The sequence below is a fragment of the Uloborus diversus genome, chromosome 8 (genome assembly GCF_026930045.1).
Source record: "Uloborus diversus isolate 005 chromosome 8, Udiv.v.3.1, whole genome shotgun sequence".
In the NCBI taxonomy this organism is placed as follows: Eukaryota; Metazoa; Arthropoda; class Arachnida; order Araneae; family Uloboridae; genus Uloborus; species Uloborus diversus.
The window spans coordinates 24,435,017-24,452,956 of record NC_072738.1 but is presented as its reverse complement, the minus strand read 5'-3'; the positions used below and the strand labels follow the sequence as shown (position 1 = coordinate 24,452,956).

General features: G+C 34.0%; 1 protein-coding gene across 2 annotated transcripts in view; it reads left to right on the top strand.

Moving 5' to 3' along the window:
- Nucleotides 1-723: 723 nt before the first annotated feature.
- Nucleotides 724-17,940, top strand: part of LOC129227798 (beclin 1-associated autophagy-related key regulator-like) — a 29,783-nt gene continuing 12,566 nt past the window's right edge. For both annotated transcript variants that reach the window (XM_054862409.1, XM_054862408.1), the window contains exons 1-5: nucleotides 724-946; nucleotides 5,147-5,209; nucleotides 7,701-7,743; nucleotides 9,862-9,943; nucleotides 14,951-15,185. In XM_054862409.1, the coding sequence (XP_054718384.1) occupies nucleotides 747-946; nucleotides 5,147-5,209; nucleotides 7,701-7,743; nucleotides 9,862-9,943; nucleotides 14,951-15,185 (623 nt within the window). In that variant the 5' untranslated portion in view covers nucleotides 724-746. The remainder of the gene's footprint in view (nucleotides 947-5,146; nucleotides 5,210-7,700; nucleotides 7,744-9,861; nucleotides 9,944-14,950; nucleotides 15,186-17,940) is intronic.

The following is a 17,940-nucleotide window of genomic DNA, read 5'->3' as shown; positions in this document are numbered from 1 at the left end:
AAGATCGTGGGTTCAAATCCCGCCTGTGCCTTGAGTGTTATTTCCTTTTCTAGTGTTGTAAATCTTTCCTGTGTGTGTCCGGAGCCAAGGCGCTTGGCACGCAGTCCTCTATCTATGTGAAGCTGTCTAGCTTCTAAATAAATAGATAAATAAAGTGCAACGAGTGGGACTTCAGAGCATACAGCATGATTGAAATTTTTAGGGAGAGGAGGGTTTGCTAAAAGTTGTCTTTGTCGTTTTTAGGGGATCTCATTTTGGGGATGCATTTGAGGGGAGGGGACGTCATTGTTCTTGAGGGGGAAGAGGAGCATCTCTGATTTAGGAAAGATTTTTTTTGGTGCAAATGGAATTTTATAAAAAATGCGAAAAAACTTTAACGTCATTTAGTTTGTTTTATTACAATTCAAAATATATAACTTTAGAATACAGAACGAACCAGTTTATTTTCTTAAACTAATTTGCATTTAATGATGTTTACCATTCTTGAAAATACCAATACATGAAAAAAAGTACACTTAAAATTCGAAAGAACATACTCCTTCAGGAAGTGTTTCCAAAAAGGAGAAATAAACTGCAACTGTATTGCTTATGGTATCGCACTTTTTTTTTTGGCATCATGTTCGTCATGTTGATAAGAACTCGCCTTGAAATAGATGAAGTCGCCAATATGGTAACCATGGACCCAGGATCGTTCCTGCATTGACCGACGTGTAATAACAAAAACCAACAACTGTCGTGATGGTTTAATGGCGAGATCAAGTACGGAAGCACTGGATGATTCGATACCTGAAATTTTGTATCAATGCATATCTATTACAGACAATAATTGCAAAAGGGATGACTTCGTGAAATGCCCACTATGTCACCACTTGGGGAAAATCTTTTATTGCGTTGATTGTGTGAGAAATGGGGATTTCACGCACTCCAAAAAAAAGTGTTTCGAGAGGTAGGTATGTTTACATACAAACTTGAAGTCATCTCTATGGTAAATAGAAAGAAGTTTTAGTTCAGATTCGATGAAGTTTTTCTTCCTTCTGTTTCAGTATTTCTTTTCTACCGTAGTTTTATTCATTAAATGTTGATCTACATTTTTATTTCTTACAACTTTTTTTAAAAAAAGGATGAATCATAGAATTGGGTTAATCGCACGTAAGTTGCTTAGTTTTTTCTTGGCTTCTTCTTTTATCAGCATTTTATTTAACAATCTAATGTTCTTTCCTTGACATATCAAAAAAAAAAAATGCTTGCAATTAGAAAAAAAATCGTGTTTCACGTATTTGGGGCATTCCACGGTATTTTTGACATTTATGTAGAGTCTGTAACGTGACCTTTTTTGCCATAACTTTTTAATTTACTGTTTGATTAGCATATTATTTTATTTTGATCTTTTCCTACCAACAAACCAGCTAATATTAAAATAATTTGCAAATCAAACGGTAAATTAAAAAGTTATGGCAAAAAAAGGTCACGTTACGGACTTTACATAATGTCAAAAATACCGTGGAATGCCCCATTTATTTATTTTTTCATAAAATCATGTCTATACATTTGTAGCATACAAAATTATGGGAAAAAATTGGAACAAATCCTGGATGTTTTAGTATGCTTTAAAAGTCATGGTTTACTGTAATAACCACTTAATGATCTTATTTTAAAGAAAATTCATATAATTGCCTATTTTCATGTTCAAGAAAATTTTGTAAACAAAGGTGTTTGTACAGTATATATGTATACTAGAGATGTACCGAGTACTCGGTAACTACTCGGTACTCGGCCAAATTCTGATCAGATACTCGGTCAATACCGAGTAGTTGCAAAAAATTGAATATTGTCCAAGACAGATGCTAGAATTTATTTTTTTAAAAAAAGCAAGCATTATATTCTGCAATCATTTACAATTAAAATTTATTAGTCAAATATAAATTTTGAGAATAATGAAGCTTATAATGCTTCATTGGATAATGTGACCAGATTTTTCAAGCTAAAAATCAGGACACATTAGGGGGGGGGGGGAGAGTAGTTTTTTTTTCTACAGGCTTAATATTTTACGTAACAGAAAAATGCCAAGAAATAACTCAAATGTACCAGTAAAGAACGGCTCCTCCTCTTCAATCCAAATCATGGTGGAGGTAGTTCAGCTTATTAAACATTAAAGAATAACATCTTACACGGCGTTCTTACGTTTACTGACAGCAAAAAATCGAAAAAGCGTTTCAACAATCTAGATTGTATGTTATATTTCTTGTGTGACGGAATTTAAACAAAAAAAGCGAGCCTTTTTCGACAAATCGGGACATTCCTGCAGCGGGACAATAAGACAAAAAGCGGGACGTCTGGTCACATTATCATGGGAATAAATCTTTATTTTAATGTCTCCAAAGTTAATAAAACTTATTTATTAAAAATTATGCAAAAAAGGTAAGTATAGAAAATATGGAATTTTTACATTAAAAATGGATTTTTGCTTCAACCAAAAATTAGTCATAAAAAATATAAAAATATCTTTGGTTAAAAAAATAAAAGGAAATAAAACAACGTTAAAAGAACAGTGCAGGAATACTGCAGACACATGTTTTGGCGTTACAAGGAATTCTTTTTTTCAATGCACAAAATGGGAGCTCGTGGATTTTAAGACAACAATCGGATTTTTTTGTCGAATGTCTTCTTTAGCTCACATGTTATGCACTGAAAAAGACGTTCCTTGTAATGAGGGGGGGGAAGAAACACGTGTCTGCATTCTTCCTGCACATTTGTTTTATCTGCTTTTAAAAATTATTTATATTTGGCGGACTAGAACTATAATTGATTGGTATACAGTGAAAACCCTCCTAACGTACACCCCTCAAAGGCAGACACCCCTCTTATGCAGACAATTTTTAATTCCCCAGTTCAAATGCAAATAACATTCTTAAACCCCTGTCCTTCGGACACCTCTCTATTACAGACAAAAAAAATTGTCCTGTTAGTGTCCGCATTAGAGGGATTTTACTGTAATTTGTTTTAATTCCAACTTGATTAATCATGCCTTTTATTTATTTTTAATTTTAAAAATAATTTTTTTGTAAAATTTTAGACACTATCAAAATTGTTTATATAATGCGTGATTAAATTTCAGCAGGAATTTAGTTTTAAAAATCATTATATGGACAAGGAGGTCTTCCAATAAGTTCAAAATTCATCACATGTGTGTCGATGGTTCTTCTTAAAACATAATTGGTACTTGGTAATTCGGCCGAGTAGTGAAAGGCCGAGTACTCGGTACTCGGCTACTCGGCCAAAGTGCTACTCGGTACGTCTCTAATGTATACATTTTTGATTTTTTTTTTTTTTTTGGCTTGAACCAGGCCCTGATCTATAAGTTTTATGCCCCCAGCAATAAAATCTGTAGGGATACCCTCAGAGGCCGAAAGCGTATATATTTGCAGCGTTAATAAGTCTTAGTGCCAGTTTTTTTTCAATTTCTTGGGCCCTTTAAGGACATGCGCCCCCCCCCCCCCCTCTGGGTGTGCCGGTACGCAGATCTGGGCCTGACTTGAATTAGTATGTTCTAGTTTGGAAATATCATGGCCCCCAGAAGTAGGAGATGAAAGTTCAACTTGTGGTTTTAGGGAGGCAAGCAAAAAAATGTTAATTAACTAAAAGGATATCAAAGTAGAGCTATTTTTTCTCCCATATTTTGGTTTCTGCAAATTAAATGCTGTGTGCTTTTCAGTGTAAAATGTCATACTGGTTATAAGGGATCAAAATTATTCTGCTATTCTGGAACAGCAGACTACTGTTAATTTCGATTGCTGACCACAGAAACATCCATCGGACCAGCAGAATACAAATGTTAGTGGCCCATAGAAACTGAAGTTTTATTCCTATTCAAGCATCATCATTTTTTGAAATTGTTGGGAGAAAGTTTGCACCTTCATTTATAATTTTTCGGTTTTCTTTGCAAGAAAAGATGAATAAGGAAATTTCTACAACATTATACCACATTGATTTGCTACCAATAACAGATCCAAGGGAAGGGCAATGGGGGGCAATCGCCCCTCCCTTGAGGGACCCTGCACCGAAAATTTTTCCAAATTGAAGTTCTTAAACACAAATGTAGGCCATCTTTGATGCTGTTAAGGGAAAGAATGGCGTTCTTATCTCCCTGATGGAAACTTTTCGGAATTAAAGTTTCAAAAAAGCAATATCAGACAGTCTTTGGTTTGGTGATGTTAGGAGGAAGAGTTTGTAGACCTTCCTCTGGGCTTTTGCAAGTTCTAAGTCTTGTGTCTGCAATTGGGGAAAGCTCAGGTGTGTTATTAAGGGAAGAAATTGGTGCAGGGACTTTCTTCCAGCAAAGATACCATATTTCTTCTCTTATCCAGACACTCAAACATGTCTACTGAAAACTGCTAATTGACTTCATTTGTCATGTTAATTTTGTTTCACAATTATCTTTTTTCTTTACTAATAATAAAGCTGAAAGTCTTTCTGTCTGGATGTCCGGATCTCTCTCTGTTTGGATCTCTGTGACCCGCATAGCACCTTGACCGTTCGGCAAATTTTCATGAAATTTGGAACAAAATTAGTTTGTAGCAGGGGGTGTGCATCTAGAAGCGATTTTTCGAAATTTTGATTTTATTCTTTTATTTTCCAATTTTAAGAACATTTTACCGAGCAAATTATAATAACGTGGCCCAGTGAATTACCAAATTATCATAACGTCGAACCGTAGCATGGGCTAGCAAATGAACATAGCAAATTGGCGAGAAATTCACTAGCCGTTATTTGTAAATATACAGGCGAACCAAATAACCTTTTAATTGTCTACTACGGGCAAAGCCGTGCGGGTACCACCAGTCTTTAATAAACCAGGATGCAAGAATGAACTAATAAAAGTGTACAGACCAGTGAAACTTTGTAATAACTGGTTCGTTAGGCCAGTGACTTTTTCTAAATTTCTATTCCTTATTATGTTCGTAACATGTCCTATAATATCTGGCAATGATCAACATTTAAGTTTATACTTTTATATATTCATATGTTTTTTAATGTTAATAATTTTATAAAAGCACTATATTTGCAGATTTCTTGATATAATTTTAACTTGATTTTCATCAGTGAAACATTTATGTTTACTTGTTTATATGTGTTGTTTCCTTTGCAGATTTGCCGACAAGAAACCTAGAAAATTTAAAATTGATGCAGAAAGAGCTTCAATTTTGAAAAAGTTTGTAGACTCAATTTATTTTCTGAATTATTTACTTATGAATACATTTCTTATTAATACTCAATATTTCAACATTCCAACTGTTTCTCCTATATTTAAAGCCAAAGGTTTAGACAAACTACCATTTTAGGGGGTGGTATGTGGAAGAATGCCATCCCCCACCCATAAACACACTTAAGGTTTTGGGTTTGAAAAATTTATGAAATTGCTTGGGTGTCAATAAAAAACACCAAGTCGGCCAGGAAAAAAGAACCTAACTAATGGGGCATAAACATTACAAATTAATTTCAACTATTCATTCGTATTTCATCGTAACACAGTAGAAATATCTTAGCTAGTTTTGTTTTGTTTTTATTAAAAAAATCACCATAGTATGATAGTAAACTAATCTTTGTGGAGCTGCACAGTTCACTTGCCATTCCTTTGTCCATTAATTGAATCATTACTTTTTATAACATGTTTACGAATATATCATATTATTTGTTTGTTTTTGTTGTTTTGTTTTTGTTTATGTTAATTTAATCCAAAACAATAGAGGGATATTGCAAACGTTCTTAATAATTTTTTTTCCAGTGTGTTTAACAATAACTGTATCTCAACAGTTGACGCTAGCAAGATACAATCTATTATGCAGCTTGAAGATTTTATGTTTTCCAGGGAGGAGGTTCAATTTCATTTGAAAAAAATTAAAGCAACTAAAGCTCCGGGATCAGATATTATTTATCCAAAAATTTTAGTGGAATGCACAGAGGAATTAGTGGATGTTATTTTAAATATTTTCAATGCTTCTTATAACTCAGGGACATTGCCAAAGGATTGGAAACTGGCTAACATAACGCCGCTCTTCCGGAAAGGGTCTAAAGGTAATGCTGGGAATTATAGACCTGTAATACAAGAAATACACCGTCAGCTCAGTCAATTCAGTGAGCTCAGTCCACCTCAGTCACCGTCAGCGGTGTATTTCTTGTATTTCTGCTTTAGCCCTGGCTAATGGGCGGTAATTTACTGAATATAGACCTGGAAGTTTGACTTCAGTGGTTTGTAAGATTTTTGAAACTTTGATAAAAATTAATATTATAAATTTCTTAGAGACTAATAGTCTGTTGACTAGTTTGCAGTATGGGTTCAGGAAAGGTAAATCGTATGCTATTAATTTATTGCATTTCTACGACGAGGTTATCTTGGCTTTAGATAACAAAAAGTGTGCGGATGTTGTTTATATTGATTTTTAAGAAGCTTTTGATAAGGTACCGCATGTTGCTCTTCTCAGCAAATTAGCTGATATAGGAATAGGAGGAAAATTTTTACTTTGGGTTAGAATTTGGCTGACTGGAAGGAAACAAAAAGTAGTTGTGAGGAGAAATCATACTAAATGGAGTGATGTTTTAAGTGGGGTTCCTCAGGGTTCAGTTATAGGGCCTCTCTTGTGTATTATTTTTATGAATGACATCAATGAGAATGTTTCTGGAAGCATGAATTGTTTTGCTGATGGTGTAAAAGTTGGGATTAAAATGCTTATATGTTATAATTTTATGTTTAAATGTATATATTATGGATTGAAATGTTATATGAAAAAGTTATAGGGATTGAAAAAAATGAAGAACAGGTAAAACAGCTTAGATTATATTACTAAGTGGACAGATAAGTGGAGTATGACAGTTAATGTAGGAAAATGTCAAGTGCTACACTTAGGTCATGGAAATAAGCATACGAGTTATCTTTTACAGGGTTCAATCATTAGTCAGGCAGAAAATGTTATTGATCTCGGTATCTTAATAAATCAAGACTTCAAGTTTAGTCAACAGTGCAGCACTGCAAATAACAAAGCCAACAGAATGCTTGCGTTTATCAATAGATCTATTTCAAACAAATCTAAGAAGGTTCTTCTGCCTTTATATAGGAGTTTAGTAAGACCCCATTTGGAGTATGCTGTGCAGTTTTGGTCACCTTATCTGAGAAAAGATATGTGTGTATTGGAAAAGGTTCAAAGAAGGGTAACTAGACTAGTATGGGGACTTTCAGATTTAGATTATGATACCTGACTTAATAGGTTTAATATGTATAGACTGGAGCAAAGGAGGATCAGAGGGGACATGATTCAATTGTTTAAATTTATCAAAATGAATGATGTTAATGGATTAAATTTTTGCACTGAAAGCAGGACGAGGGGTCATTGTTTTAAGCTATTCAAATCTCAGGCCTAACCTGAAAATAAGGAAAAACTACTACTTCAGTAGGGTTGTGGGCACTGGGAACAGCTTACTGGAAGAGGTGGTAATGGGCAAGGGGTGGATAGCTTTAGGAGGGCCATTGATCTTCATTGGGGACTAATAAATTGACTAGGACCGGCCTAGCTGGGCCAAGAGCCTGTTGCTGGTCGTCACATTTGTATTTGTATCCTGACAAGCGTGATATAAAAAGGGATTACCATATTAGATCTGCAATTTTGTACAAATATTTTAAAATATTTATCTATCTTTTTTTCCTTCAGGTATGAACATGCATTTTCTAAAAGAAAAAAGATAGAAAATGCGGTAAGTGTTTATTCATTCATAAATACTATTTTAATATATGAGTGTGCTTCTATGCAGAGTTTGTAAGTTGTTCTGGTTTTTAACTTTTTGTCCTGATACTTCTGATTTTTTCAAAAAATACTTATTTTTATTAAATTTTTTTCCTCACTAGAACGCAGTAGTGCCAATTTTAAACCAAAAATTATTTATTTTGTGAAGATATTCTTTAAATGTGGAAAATATTCCAATTTGATTTGCATGTTTCGCTGAAAACCCTATGTTGCATATAAGATCTCAGTCCTGTTGTATTCTAAGAATGTTTCAAGTGTTTTTAAAATTAAAAGTAATTTTAACATATATAGGAGAATGTGGAGCAGAGTAAAATAGACTGAGCTTTTTCAAAATTTACAAATTAGAAATTTGTTTTAAAAAATACATTATATGAAGAAAAAAAGAACATTGTACACTCCTGTTTGCGAAAATTGCAACACCACGAAGGACTTACGCAAGTGAGCTGAAAATTGCAGGAAATGTAAAGTAGGGTATGATATGCAAATGATTAGAATTGCAGACCGGTAACGCATGCGTATGATGAGCAGCGCGCTCTGAACGGCGTATCGAACCGAATTTAAATAGACGGCTGTAGCGAGGCGTGTATGATTATCGGTGGTTATATGCTAGAGTAAATGTTAACTGAATCTTTACTATGTCTCTTCGATGAAAGAAAGCAAAATTTGAGCCAATTTCGGAGTTTGAGCAGGGCAGAATCGTCGGCCTTCGTGAAGCTAGATTGTCTTATCGTGCAGTAGCCGCTCGTGTGCAGCATATCAGCAGCAGAATCATGCGCGTTTGGAAGCAGTGGACGGACGAGGGTCGGACAGCTCTGAAATCCGGCAGTGGACCCCGAAATGTGACGTCAGCTCACGATGATAGACACCTGGTGCGTATGGCGCTGACGGACCACACAGCTTCTTCTAGACAATTGGCAGCACAGTGGTCAACAGCTACAGGTGTTTCATTATGTACTTCATCAATTCAGAGACGTCTGCTGCAGCGTGGGCTGCGCGCAAGGATTCATTTATACAGGATTCCTCTCAAGCAAAACCATCACCGCCTGTGGCTACAATGGGCCAATGTGCATAGGAGCTGGCATGCTGATTGGCAGCAGGTCCTCTTTTCTGATGAATCCTGCTTCAATTTGTGGCATCATGATGGCCGAATTCATGTCAGGCGCTATGCTGGTGAACGGCACATTCCGGAGTGCAGTATCGAATGCCACAGTGGACGAACACCCAGAGTTATGGTCTGGGGTGCCATAGCATATCATAGACAATCACAATTGCTATGAATTGTGGGCAATTTGAACAGAACCCGATACATAAACGAAGTTTTACAGCCCCAAACTATTCCTTTCCTACAAGGATTGCCAGGGGCTGTATTCCAGCAGGATAATGCCCGTCCACATGTCGCCAGGACTGTCCAATCCTACCTTGATTCGCAGCAGGTACAGCTTCTTCCTTGGCCTGCATATTCCCCGGATATGTCACCGATTGAACATGTGTGGGATTTCGTTGGGCGGCTTCTCGCAAGTGATCCTTGTCCTGCTGCTTCGACAGACAAACTTTGGTTGCGCATACATATGTAATACTCTTCTGCAGGCAAATATTCAAACTTTGTTTCACTCCATGCCAAGTCATGTAGCAGCTCTTATTGCAGCATGTGGTGGCCACATAAAATACTAATTTCTATCTCTTTTTATTGTTTGTTTGGTTTGAATATGTAATATATTTGTACCATTACCTCTCAACTGTATAAAATTTCATTCAACTATGATGCTTCCTTCATGGTGTTGCAATTTTTAAACAGGAGTGTATTTTATACTAAACCTTGCATTGAGACTGTATTTTTTTATTTTTTGGCAGTAAATTTATGCATAATACTCCTATGTAAGTATTTAAGTAGGGCAACATATGGCATAAGGCTAAAAGATACTATTAAAAAAAAAACACTTGATCTGCAGCCACTTGGTTAAACTTTATTTATTTGTGACGTGATTTTATATTTGTACATTTTTCTTTTGAATATTGCTGCTGCTATCATGTAAAAAAATTGAAACAATTTGTTATTCTGTTTTCTCAGAAACTGGATATTTACAAATGTAAAGAAAAAATACAGCTCTTGAAAGAAAGCATTAAATCCTATAAAGATGAGATTCATAAAGGTATTTTTTACTTACTTTCTCAGTTTAAATATACAAAATTATGGTATTTCAGGCATAAAGGTTTTTATTGTTTAATGAACTAGGCGGCTTTGCCCCCTGCTTGCTGGCGCTCACCAACCTTCGATGATTATTGTGCCATCTTGTTTAATTCTCACAGATTTAAACTGTCTATTAGAAAGAATCAGACTAAAAAATGCGTTACAACTTCCGTTTTAAACCAAAAATAAATAAATAATCCCCCTCTCCCATCCATAGAAAGTAGAATTTAAGTAAAAGTTCATAATTAGTACACAATCACGTTCCCACACAAAGACAAAAACAATTTGATAGAAATAGTCATAACTGAGGTATTAAAAAATTAAAGTTCCGAACTAACTTGCACAACTATAGCCTGCTGTAAGGCTCCTGAGCATTGCAAAACGGCAATTTTAGATGTTTGAAAAGTCCCTTTCAAATTCGTGGTTTTTAGTAATACATTTTGCTTTTTAGCTTAGGCCTTGAATTGATTTAAGCCTAGGACTTTTTGCTGAAATTGGAACACTAATTGAGAAAATTGGAACAAGCTTCGTTTGATGCAGAAAAAAAATATCCTTTCAACAATATCGAATGTTGAGGGGTGCGGGGAATCTTTCATCCATTATTAGGCAATTCACATAAAATTTTAGCTTAAAAAGTCAATTACAAAAAAACTAATTCGAAGTTTTATGTAAAAAATGCTAGGTGCAAACCCCGTGACTCGAAGTAATTTTTTACAATATTTGTAGGCTATAGGTGCTATAGGATCTCCTGGATGCATTCCCGCCACAGACATCCTGCCACAATTTCTTTGACGTTACTTTTTTTTTAATACATAAACATAGAAATAATAGTTATCTTTGTGAATCTTTTTCTTCAAAAGATGTCTCATTCTAACATCTGAAGTGGACAGAAAGAGTCATTTGTTTTCAATTAGTTTTTGTTTATACGCCAAAATAAATCTACTTTCAATAAGGCACACTTGTTATGAAATTCATTTCAAATTTGCATTTTATTTACATTGGATTTTTCACGTGTTTGGTGGAGACAGTTGTTTATATTAATTTTATTTTGTTAGAATTTGCCTCTTATATATTAAATATGAGATTGACTTCGGATTAAAGCTCCAGATTAGCCATCGCCAGTCTCCTATAGGCGTCCGTTTTATTGAAAGTAGCTAAGAATCAAGTCCGAATCGCTAAAAGTCTCATACATGGTTTTCTTTTTAAGCATTATCTTGATTTTGTACAAATATTTTTTTTCCCACCGTTCATTTCAGACCAAATATTTTCAATTAAAATAACTAAATCGATGATTCTCATGGTTTTTCATCTTTTCGTACTTAAAAAAAGTCCATCTTAGTACCATGATTTTTTTTCTTTTTTTGGTAAAAGGTTCGTTTCTGCATTAATGGCCTTTTTGCAATTTCAATTTCCCTGAAAAATAACTGTGTCAGGCGACATAAATTTTCAGACTAATTAATGAACCAAAGTCTGTATAGTCTTTCGTATGTGCTTGCATTAACTTCTAATTGCTAAAACATTTGTATTATATTCAAGGTTCGCCGATATATATCATGATATATATCACGATATATGTATCCGATATTTATTTTTCCAACTATGGTATTTTCCAATATAAAAAGTACATTAATCATAGTAAAATTGTTCATTTAGTATTAAAAACAACCAAAAAGGTATGTACTATACTTTTATGATGTATAATAACATCATTAATATAACAAAGTTAATGTAATATTCCTTTGTTACTTGTATTTTATATTCATAAAAATATTAGTAATGTTCATATTAAAAGTGCCTAACTAATTTTTAAACATTGCTCAGAAAAAAAGAAACTGTCTTATGACAGTGCATTGACTAATGCATATTTTTTATTTCTGAATCATATGATTCTAAAAGTAGCTAACAGAAGAAAAATTAGTAAAACAGCTAATGCTAAATTATCTTCATTAAAATTGATAGAAATGTAAAATGAAACATTAGATATAAATAATGAATGAAACATTAATTTTAAGTCCACATATTGCAATTATAACATTAGAAAATAAAGAGTGATTTGAGGATGCATTTACTATTTTGAAGACTTTAGTTTGTGCTAATTGAAAATATCGGATATATATATCAAAATATCTGATATATATATCAAAATATCGGATATTCTCGATATTTTCAAAAATATCATGGTATTTTCAAACCCTGATTATACTTAAAAATGTGTGAAGCATTTCCTTTTGTTATGTGCTTATATGTTCATGTGAAGAAGTATATCCAGTGAAATTTTGTTTGTTGTTTTTGTAGATTGTCATAACATTTTCATTTTTAGTTAGTTTTACTGATAGCAAATTGGTTAATTTCTGTTTGGGGCTGTGTGCATTTTTTTAAAAAAAATTTAATGGCTATCAAAAGTGCAAAAGTGGCTACAATTTTCTGTGCCTTTGGTAGCCAGTGGCTTTATTCAGAATCTCTAAGTTTGAGCTTTAATTCTGATGTAGAAATATTAGTAAATAAGTGTATGCAGCAAACAAGTTGAAAACAGATAACCTTTCTTTTGGTAGCAATGCTATAAAGAAGGATGAAACAATGTGGTGACATTATTTGCTATTAAACTTGCATGCACACATTTCAAAGTTAAAAGAAGCCCTTCTTCAGTGTAGAAATGGAATTGTATTTGAAAAATAGTGTCTTTTTTTCGACACAACTGTATTTTTCTGCACTGAAGACGAATAGTTTCCTTGTAACTCCAATTTTACCATCAAAGATCCTTATAAATTCGAAACACATGTTCAAAGTTGTCATGGCAATTTGCCTTCTTGCACTGTTTCACTTCATGCAATGCAGTATATCTTCAGTTATTATATTCTACAGTCAAATCCTGTTACAACGAATACCAATACAATGAATTTTCCGTTTCAACGAAATACATTTTCAGTCCCTATATAATTGCCTTTACAATATTTGAATTCCATTACAACAAAATTCCTGTAACAAGGAATAAAATTTGCTGTCCTTTGAATTTCGTTGTAACGGGATATAACTGTATTTACGTAGTTGCTTCATAAAATTGAGTAATTCATTATTTATAAGTTTTTTTATCTTATTCTTTTTATTATTTTTGAATAAGTGTAAAAATTGTCATGTAACTGTTGTTTGGTATCAAAACATCAAATTGTTTATGAGCCGTAGCAAAATTCCCCTTCAGAGGAAAAGATAAGTTAACCTTCTACATGCCAACGCTCCCAAATAAGAATCAAGTTAAAAAAAATGATTTTTAAAAAGTTTTGTTCATGAGTATTTAAAAAACTTTGTATTTAATAGGAAAAGTAGTTTTTTTTTTTTGAAAGAAAAATGTTTTCTCCTTCGTAATAAGTGTTGCCCACAAAAATTTGTAAAAACGCAAGTTTTTGTCAATTTTCAAAGCTAGATTTTGAATAACCCAATACTAGAAATTTTACAGTAATAACGTTGATGAATATACATGATAGAGAAAAATGCACATCAAAAAGATTTTCTATGAGCTATCAAACTCCTATTTTCCCAATTGGATCATTTCTTGTTAAAAGGGACTTGAGTCAACACCGTTTCTTAGCTGACTTGAAGTATGAAGTGAAAAGGGGGGTGCTTGAAACGAGCATTAGCACTGAGACCACTGGTCTATTGTACTGTCCCACTTTGACAACTAGTAGAGCCCAATAACCAAAACAAATTTCAGCAGTTGCCTAGCCAATATTTTAGGCAGTTCCCAGGGATCCACATAGTGGTTTGTTAGCTGACTTACTTTCCTATCAACAAAAACTGAACTGAACTGAGTGGGAACATTGGCGTTTTTCAATGTACAAAATTAGGCAATTTTCGCTACTATACTTTTACTACTTATGTAATATGCAAAATAAGATCCTCATAATTGCTATGAACCACTATTGAGGCATTTAAAAACATGTTGATGGCGTTTCATTCTTCAACTGTACCCTTTTCTTGCCCCCTTCCTCCCCAGGCCTCAAGTTTAGAGACGAAAGCTGTGTAGGAACACCCACTTTGTACTTAAAAATGAATTTATTTACGCAATTCGTACATATTTATTTGCATGCATTTCCTTAGTCATAAATTTCTCTCCCAGTCGTATTAAATACAAAAGAAAATGCGTTTTGAAGGAGAAAAATGTTAACATACTTGTCCCAGACATTGGGGTAAACTTTAAAATAAATATAAAAGGAAAAAAAGAATTTTAAGTAAGGTAATTTGCATTTTGTATAACTCTTATGTAATGTATTGCAGTTATTATTTGTTGTTATAAACTGTTAATTTGTAAGAGGTTTTTCATTTTTGATCAAATAACTAAGTGTGAAACTATTTGAGGTATGAGATAACATTTTTTAAATTTTTATTTTGTACCTCTTTTAAATATCTGGATTGTGAAGCGGCATTCAAACGGCCCAACATTACCTATGGCACAAAAACATTGTTTTTCAATTGTAGCTGCGAAATTGAAAAAGGTAATTAAGTACTGAACAGAATTGATGTTCTTGATAAAAAATCAGACTCCATAATTATCAAAAATAAGACTTTTATTTACAAGATGTTGATTATAAAAAGTATTGAAGAGCAGTGACTTTTGCGCTATATTTGTACCATAAGTATGAAGTACATAGCTTCGGTCATTTCCCTCAATTGCTTCATATATTGCGTTCCATAATTCCTCATAGAGAAATAAAAACACGGGGTCACCTGACTAATTCGCCGCCATGTGGATTAGATACACGCAACCCGGAAGTTACATAAGCAGCAGATGAGCCTGCTTCACCACAGTACCTTTAAAAAAAACATTGAAATCTTATTGAAACATCTCGGTGAAGGTCAAACATGATGAAAGACACAGAAAACAAACATCACCATCGCAAAAATGCAAAACTCATTGTTAAATGTAAAAATATCTTGCATAAAATTTACACGATTTGACTTTTTGTTTATGTATTAGGGCAGAGAAGGATACGTAAACTGGAGGAAGAAAATGCTGCCCTGGTCGCCAATCGCTCCCAGTATGGGGAGAAGTTAACTCGTATGAGAGAAGTACGAAAGATGAGAGATGAAGAATTGGAACAGGGAGAGAGAAAACTTGGTGCTGAGATAAAAAGCTTACAAATGGTTGTAAATCATAGAATCAAGGAGTTGGTCGTACACATATTTCCTATTACCAAAGTTGCTCCGTCTTAGTGAGTATTGGTTTATTTTTTTCTTCTGAAGTGGAACTTAACAGTTAAATGTAGTCAAGGCCTGATTACCCAAAAGGCTCAGGAAGCTTGAGCTTCCCCTCAGAATTAACAGTGGACTCAAAAATGACTCCCAAATTTCAGTTTCTGCTTTTGAACGTATTGTTAAAAGTATTCAAACTTTAGGACTCGCTAAATAAAAATTTTGACCGAATTTTAAAAAGTGAGGACACAATTCATAAAAAGTGGTAGCAAGCTATTTTCATCTGTGGAATTCACCTTAACTTTTTTCACACTTGATAAATTTTATGGAGTGATAAATCTGAAACAATAACTAACCACTCTTATCTGCTGCGAATGGGAGTACAAAAGTATGTAATGTACAAAAGTTCAATATGTCGGGGGGGGGGGGGAGGTAATAAACTTTAACTGGAAGTCTGCTTGGCCGTTTTTGGAAATAATACATATAGCATTTTAGTGAGTTTTGTTTCAATGTGCATAGAATTTTTAGAAAATATCAACTGAAAACAATTCCTGAAATGAGACTTAGCTTCCCCTAACTTCAGAGGTTAATCGGGCCCTGCTGTAGTTCAGAGCTGGGGAGCGCAAATGTTTATGACAATGGCAATAATTTCATTGACTGCCTTATTGATTTTTACTTTTGTTGGCTGTCTTTACATTGAACAGCCACAACAGAATTGGAAGTAGTAAATCTCTCAACTTCAAGGCCCATGAATGACTATGCAAGCTTAGTGGGAACTAGGGGCCAACTGGCAAAGCACACCCTTGGCTCTCGGCAGCCCTGCTCAGCCTGTCCTTTGTTGTCACTGCCATAGTGAGCAGCTTGGTATTTGCAAATTTATGAATTATTTCTATTTCATGAAGTTTTTATCTCATACATGTTAAATTTCAAAAAGGAGCTCTTGGATTTTTTATTTTGATGTCTAGGAAATTTATCTTTGATGTCATTGTGATCCCCAGTACAAAGTTATTATTTCTAGCAATAATTCTATTAAGCAACAAAATTTTTTTAAACTTATAATGGTAAAATGCCAACTTTACCACCATTCTTTTTCTGCAGGCTTAAGTCTCATTCAAATGCATATTTACAGTGCAAGAAGAATCCCTCCTGGCTTAGTCTATTGTGCCTTTGATATTAATGCTCTCTAGATTACCTGAGCCTACTTATTTATTTATTTTTTTCTTATTGATCTCCTTTCTACTTTTTAATTTAAAGTTTCATTTGGCATGCTGTTCTTTCCTCTCTGTATGGTAAAAAATATTATGAATTAGAATGTTACCTCATAAGCTCTTTGTATCTTTTGCGAGGAATAAATATTTCCACAAGTCATTGATAAGTTTGCTATAGAATAATCGCTGACGAGAGTGGCCATTTTTGCTTTAAAAGAAATCGAAATTTTTGTCTACAAGACAGAAATTGACCTTAGTTTTCACTACGCAATGTAGGTTAGTACTTGCATAAACCTCAAAAATTCAAACTAATGGGGCTGAGCCCTGATCTGATTCCAGAAAGTTTGCACTTGTCTTGTGGTATATTTTAACTCTTGTTTTTAACACAATACCAATCTGAAAGTCTTTGTTTTAAGTTAGCAATCCAGCAATTTTACCCTTGATAAATCATGATTTCTTGATATGTCTCAACGCTATAGTAGCTGATGTAATGTTCATGTGTCACTGGTGCACTATCGTGTCATTAAGCCGATTCAGTTTCAAAACGTCAACAAAATACAGTGAAATCCCGTTACAATGAATTTCAAGGGACCATAAAAAATGTTCGTTGTAACGGAAATTTCGTTATAATGGAATTCAAGCAACATACTAGAAGTTTAATCGAGACTGAAATTTTATCTTGTTGTAACGGAAACTTCGTTGTAATTGTATTCTTTTTCACCGGATTTCACTATATACTGAATTTGTTTCTACATAAGATCGGGGGGGGGGGGGGGAGAAGAGACACCTGTTGGCCCGAAGCCCAACTCTAAAAGGGACCTGAGTTTCTTGAAATGAGGGGTTAAATATACGTAGGGATGTAGGGGTAAACAATATGGAGGGGGCCCGTAAAAGTCGTTTCTGATGAGCCCCGAAATTACTGTGCACGCACCTGCATAAGATAAAGAGCTGTATCATATAGTGAATCCTGCCTACAACGATACTGCTGAGACTTAAAAAATATTGTTATAGACAGGTTATCATTATACACAGTTCGATTCTTTGTGCTGACATTTTGCTGGGACCAATGAAAATATCGTTATAGAGAGGTTTATTGTTATAGACAGTATTGTTATACACAGGTTTTACTGCACACTGTGTTCAAAAGTTTGCTACAAGTAGCTGTCTTTAAAAAACTACCTTTGCTTTTGAATCGCAGTAATATTTTTTCCTCTTTCATATTTATGGCCTTCACTTAACAAGCTGTTTGAATTATCCTGAATTTCGGTTCTCCGAGGTTCAGATTTTTGAGGTTCCAATGCATACATATGTGTATAAGTATAATCATTAGTCAAATCCCGTTTCGACAAAGTTGAAGGGATCAGACAAACCATTTCTCTGTAGTGAAATTTCGTTCCACTGAAATGACAATGACCCTGAGTTAATACAATTTGGGGATGTTAGAAGTTTTCGTTATAACGTAATATTTGCTAAAACAAGATTCGACTTTATATTCTTTTTTATTGTTTTTGTTTCTTGCCTAAAAATACATAAACTTGGCATCTTGAAATTCAGCATCCATGGCATA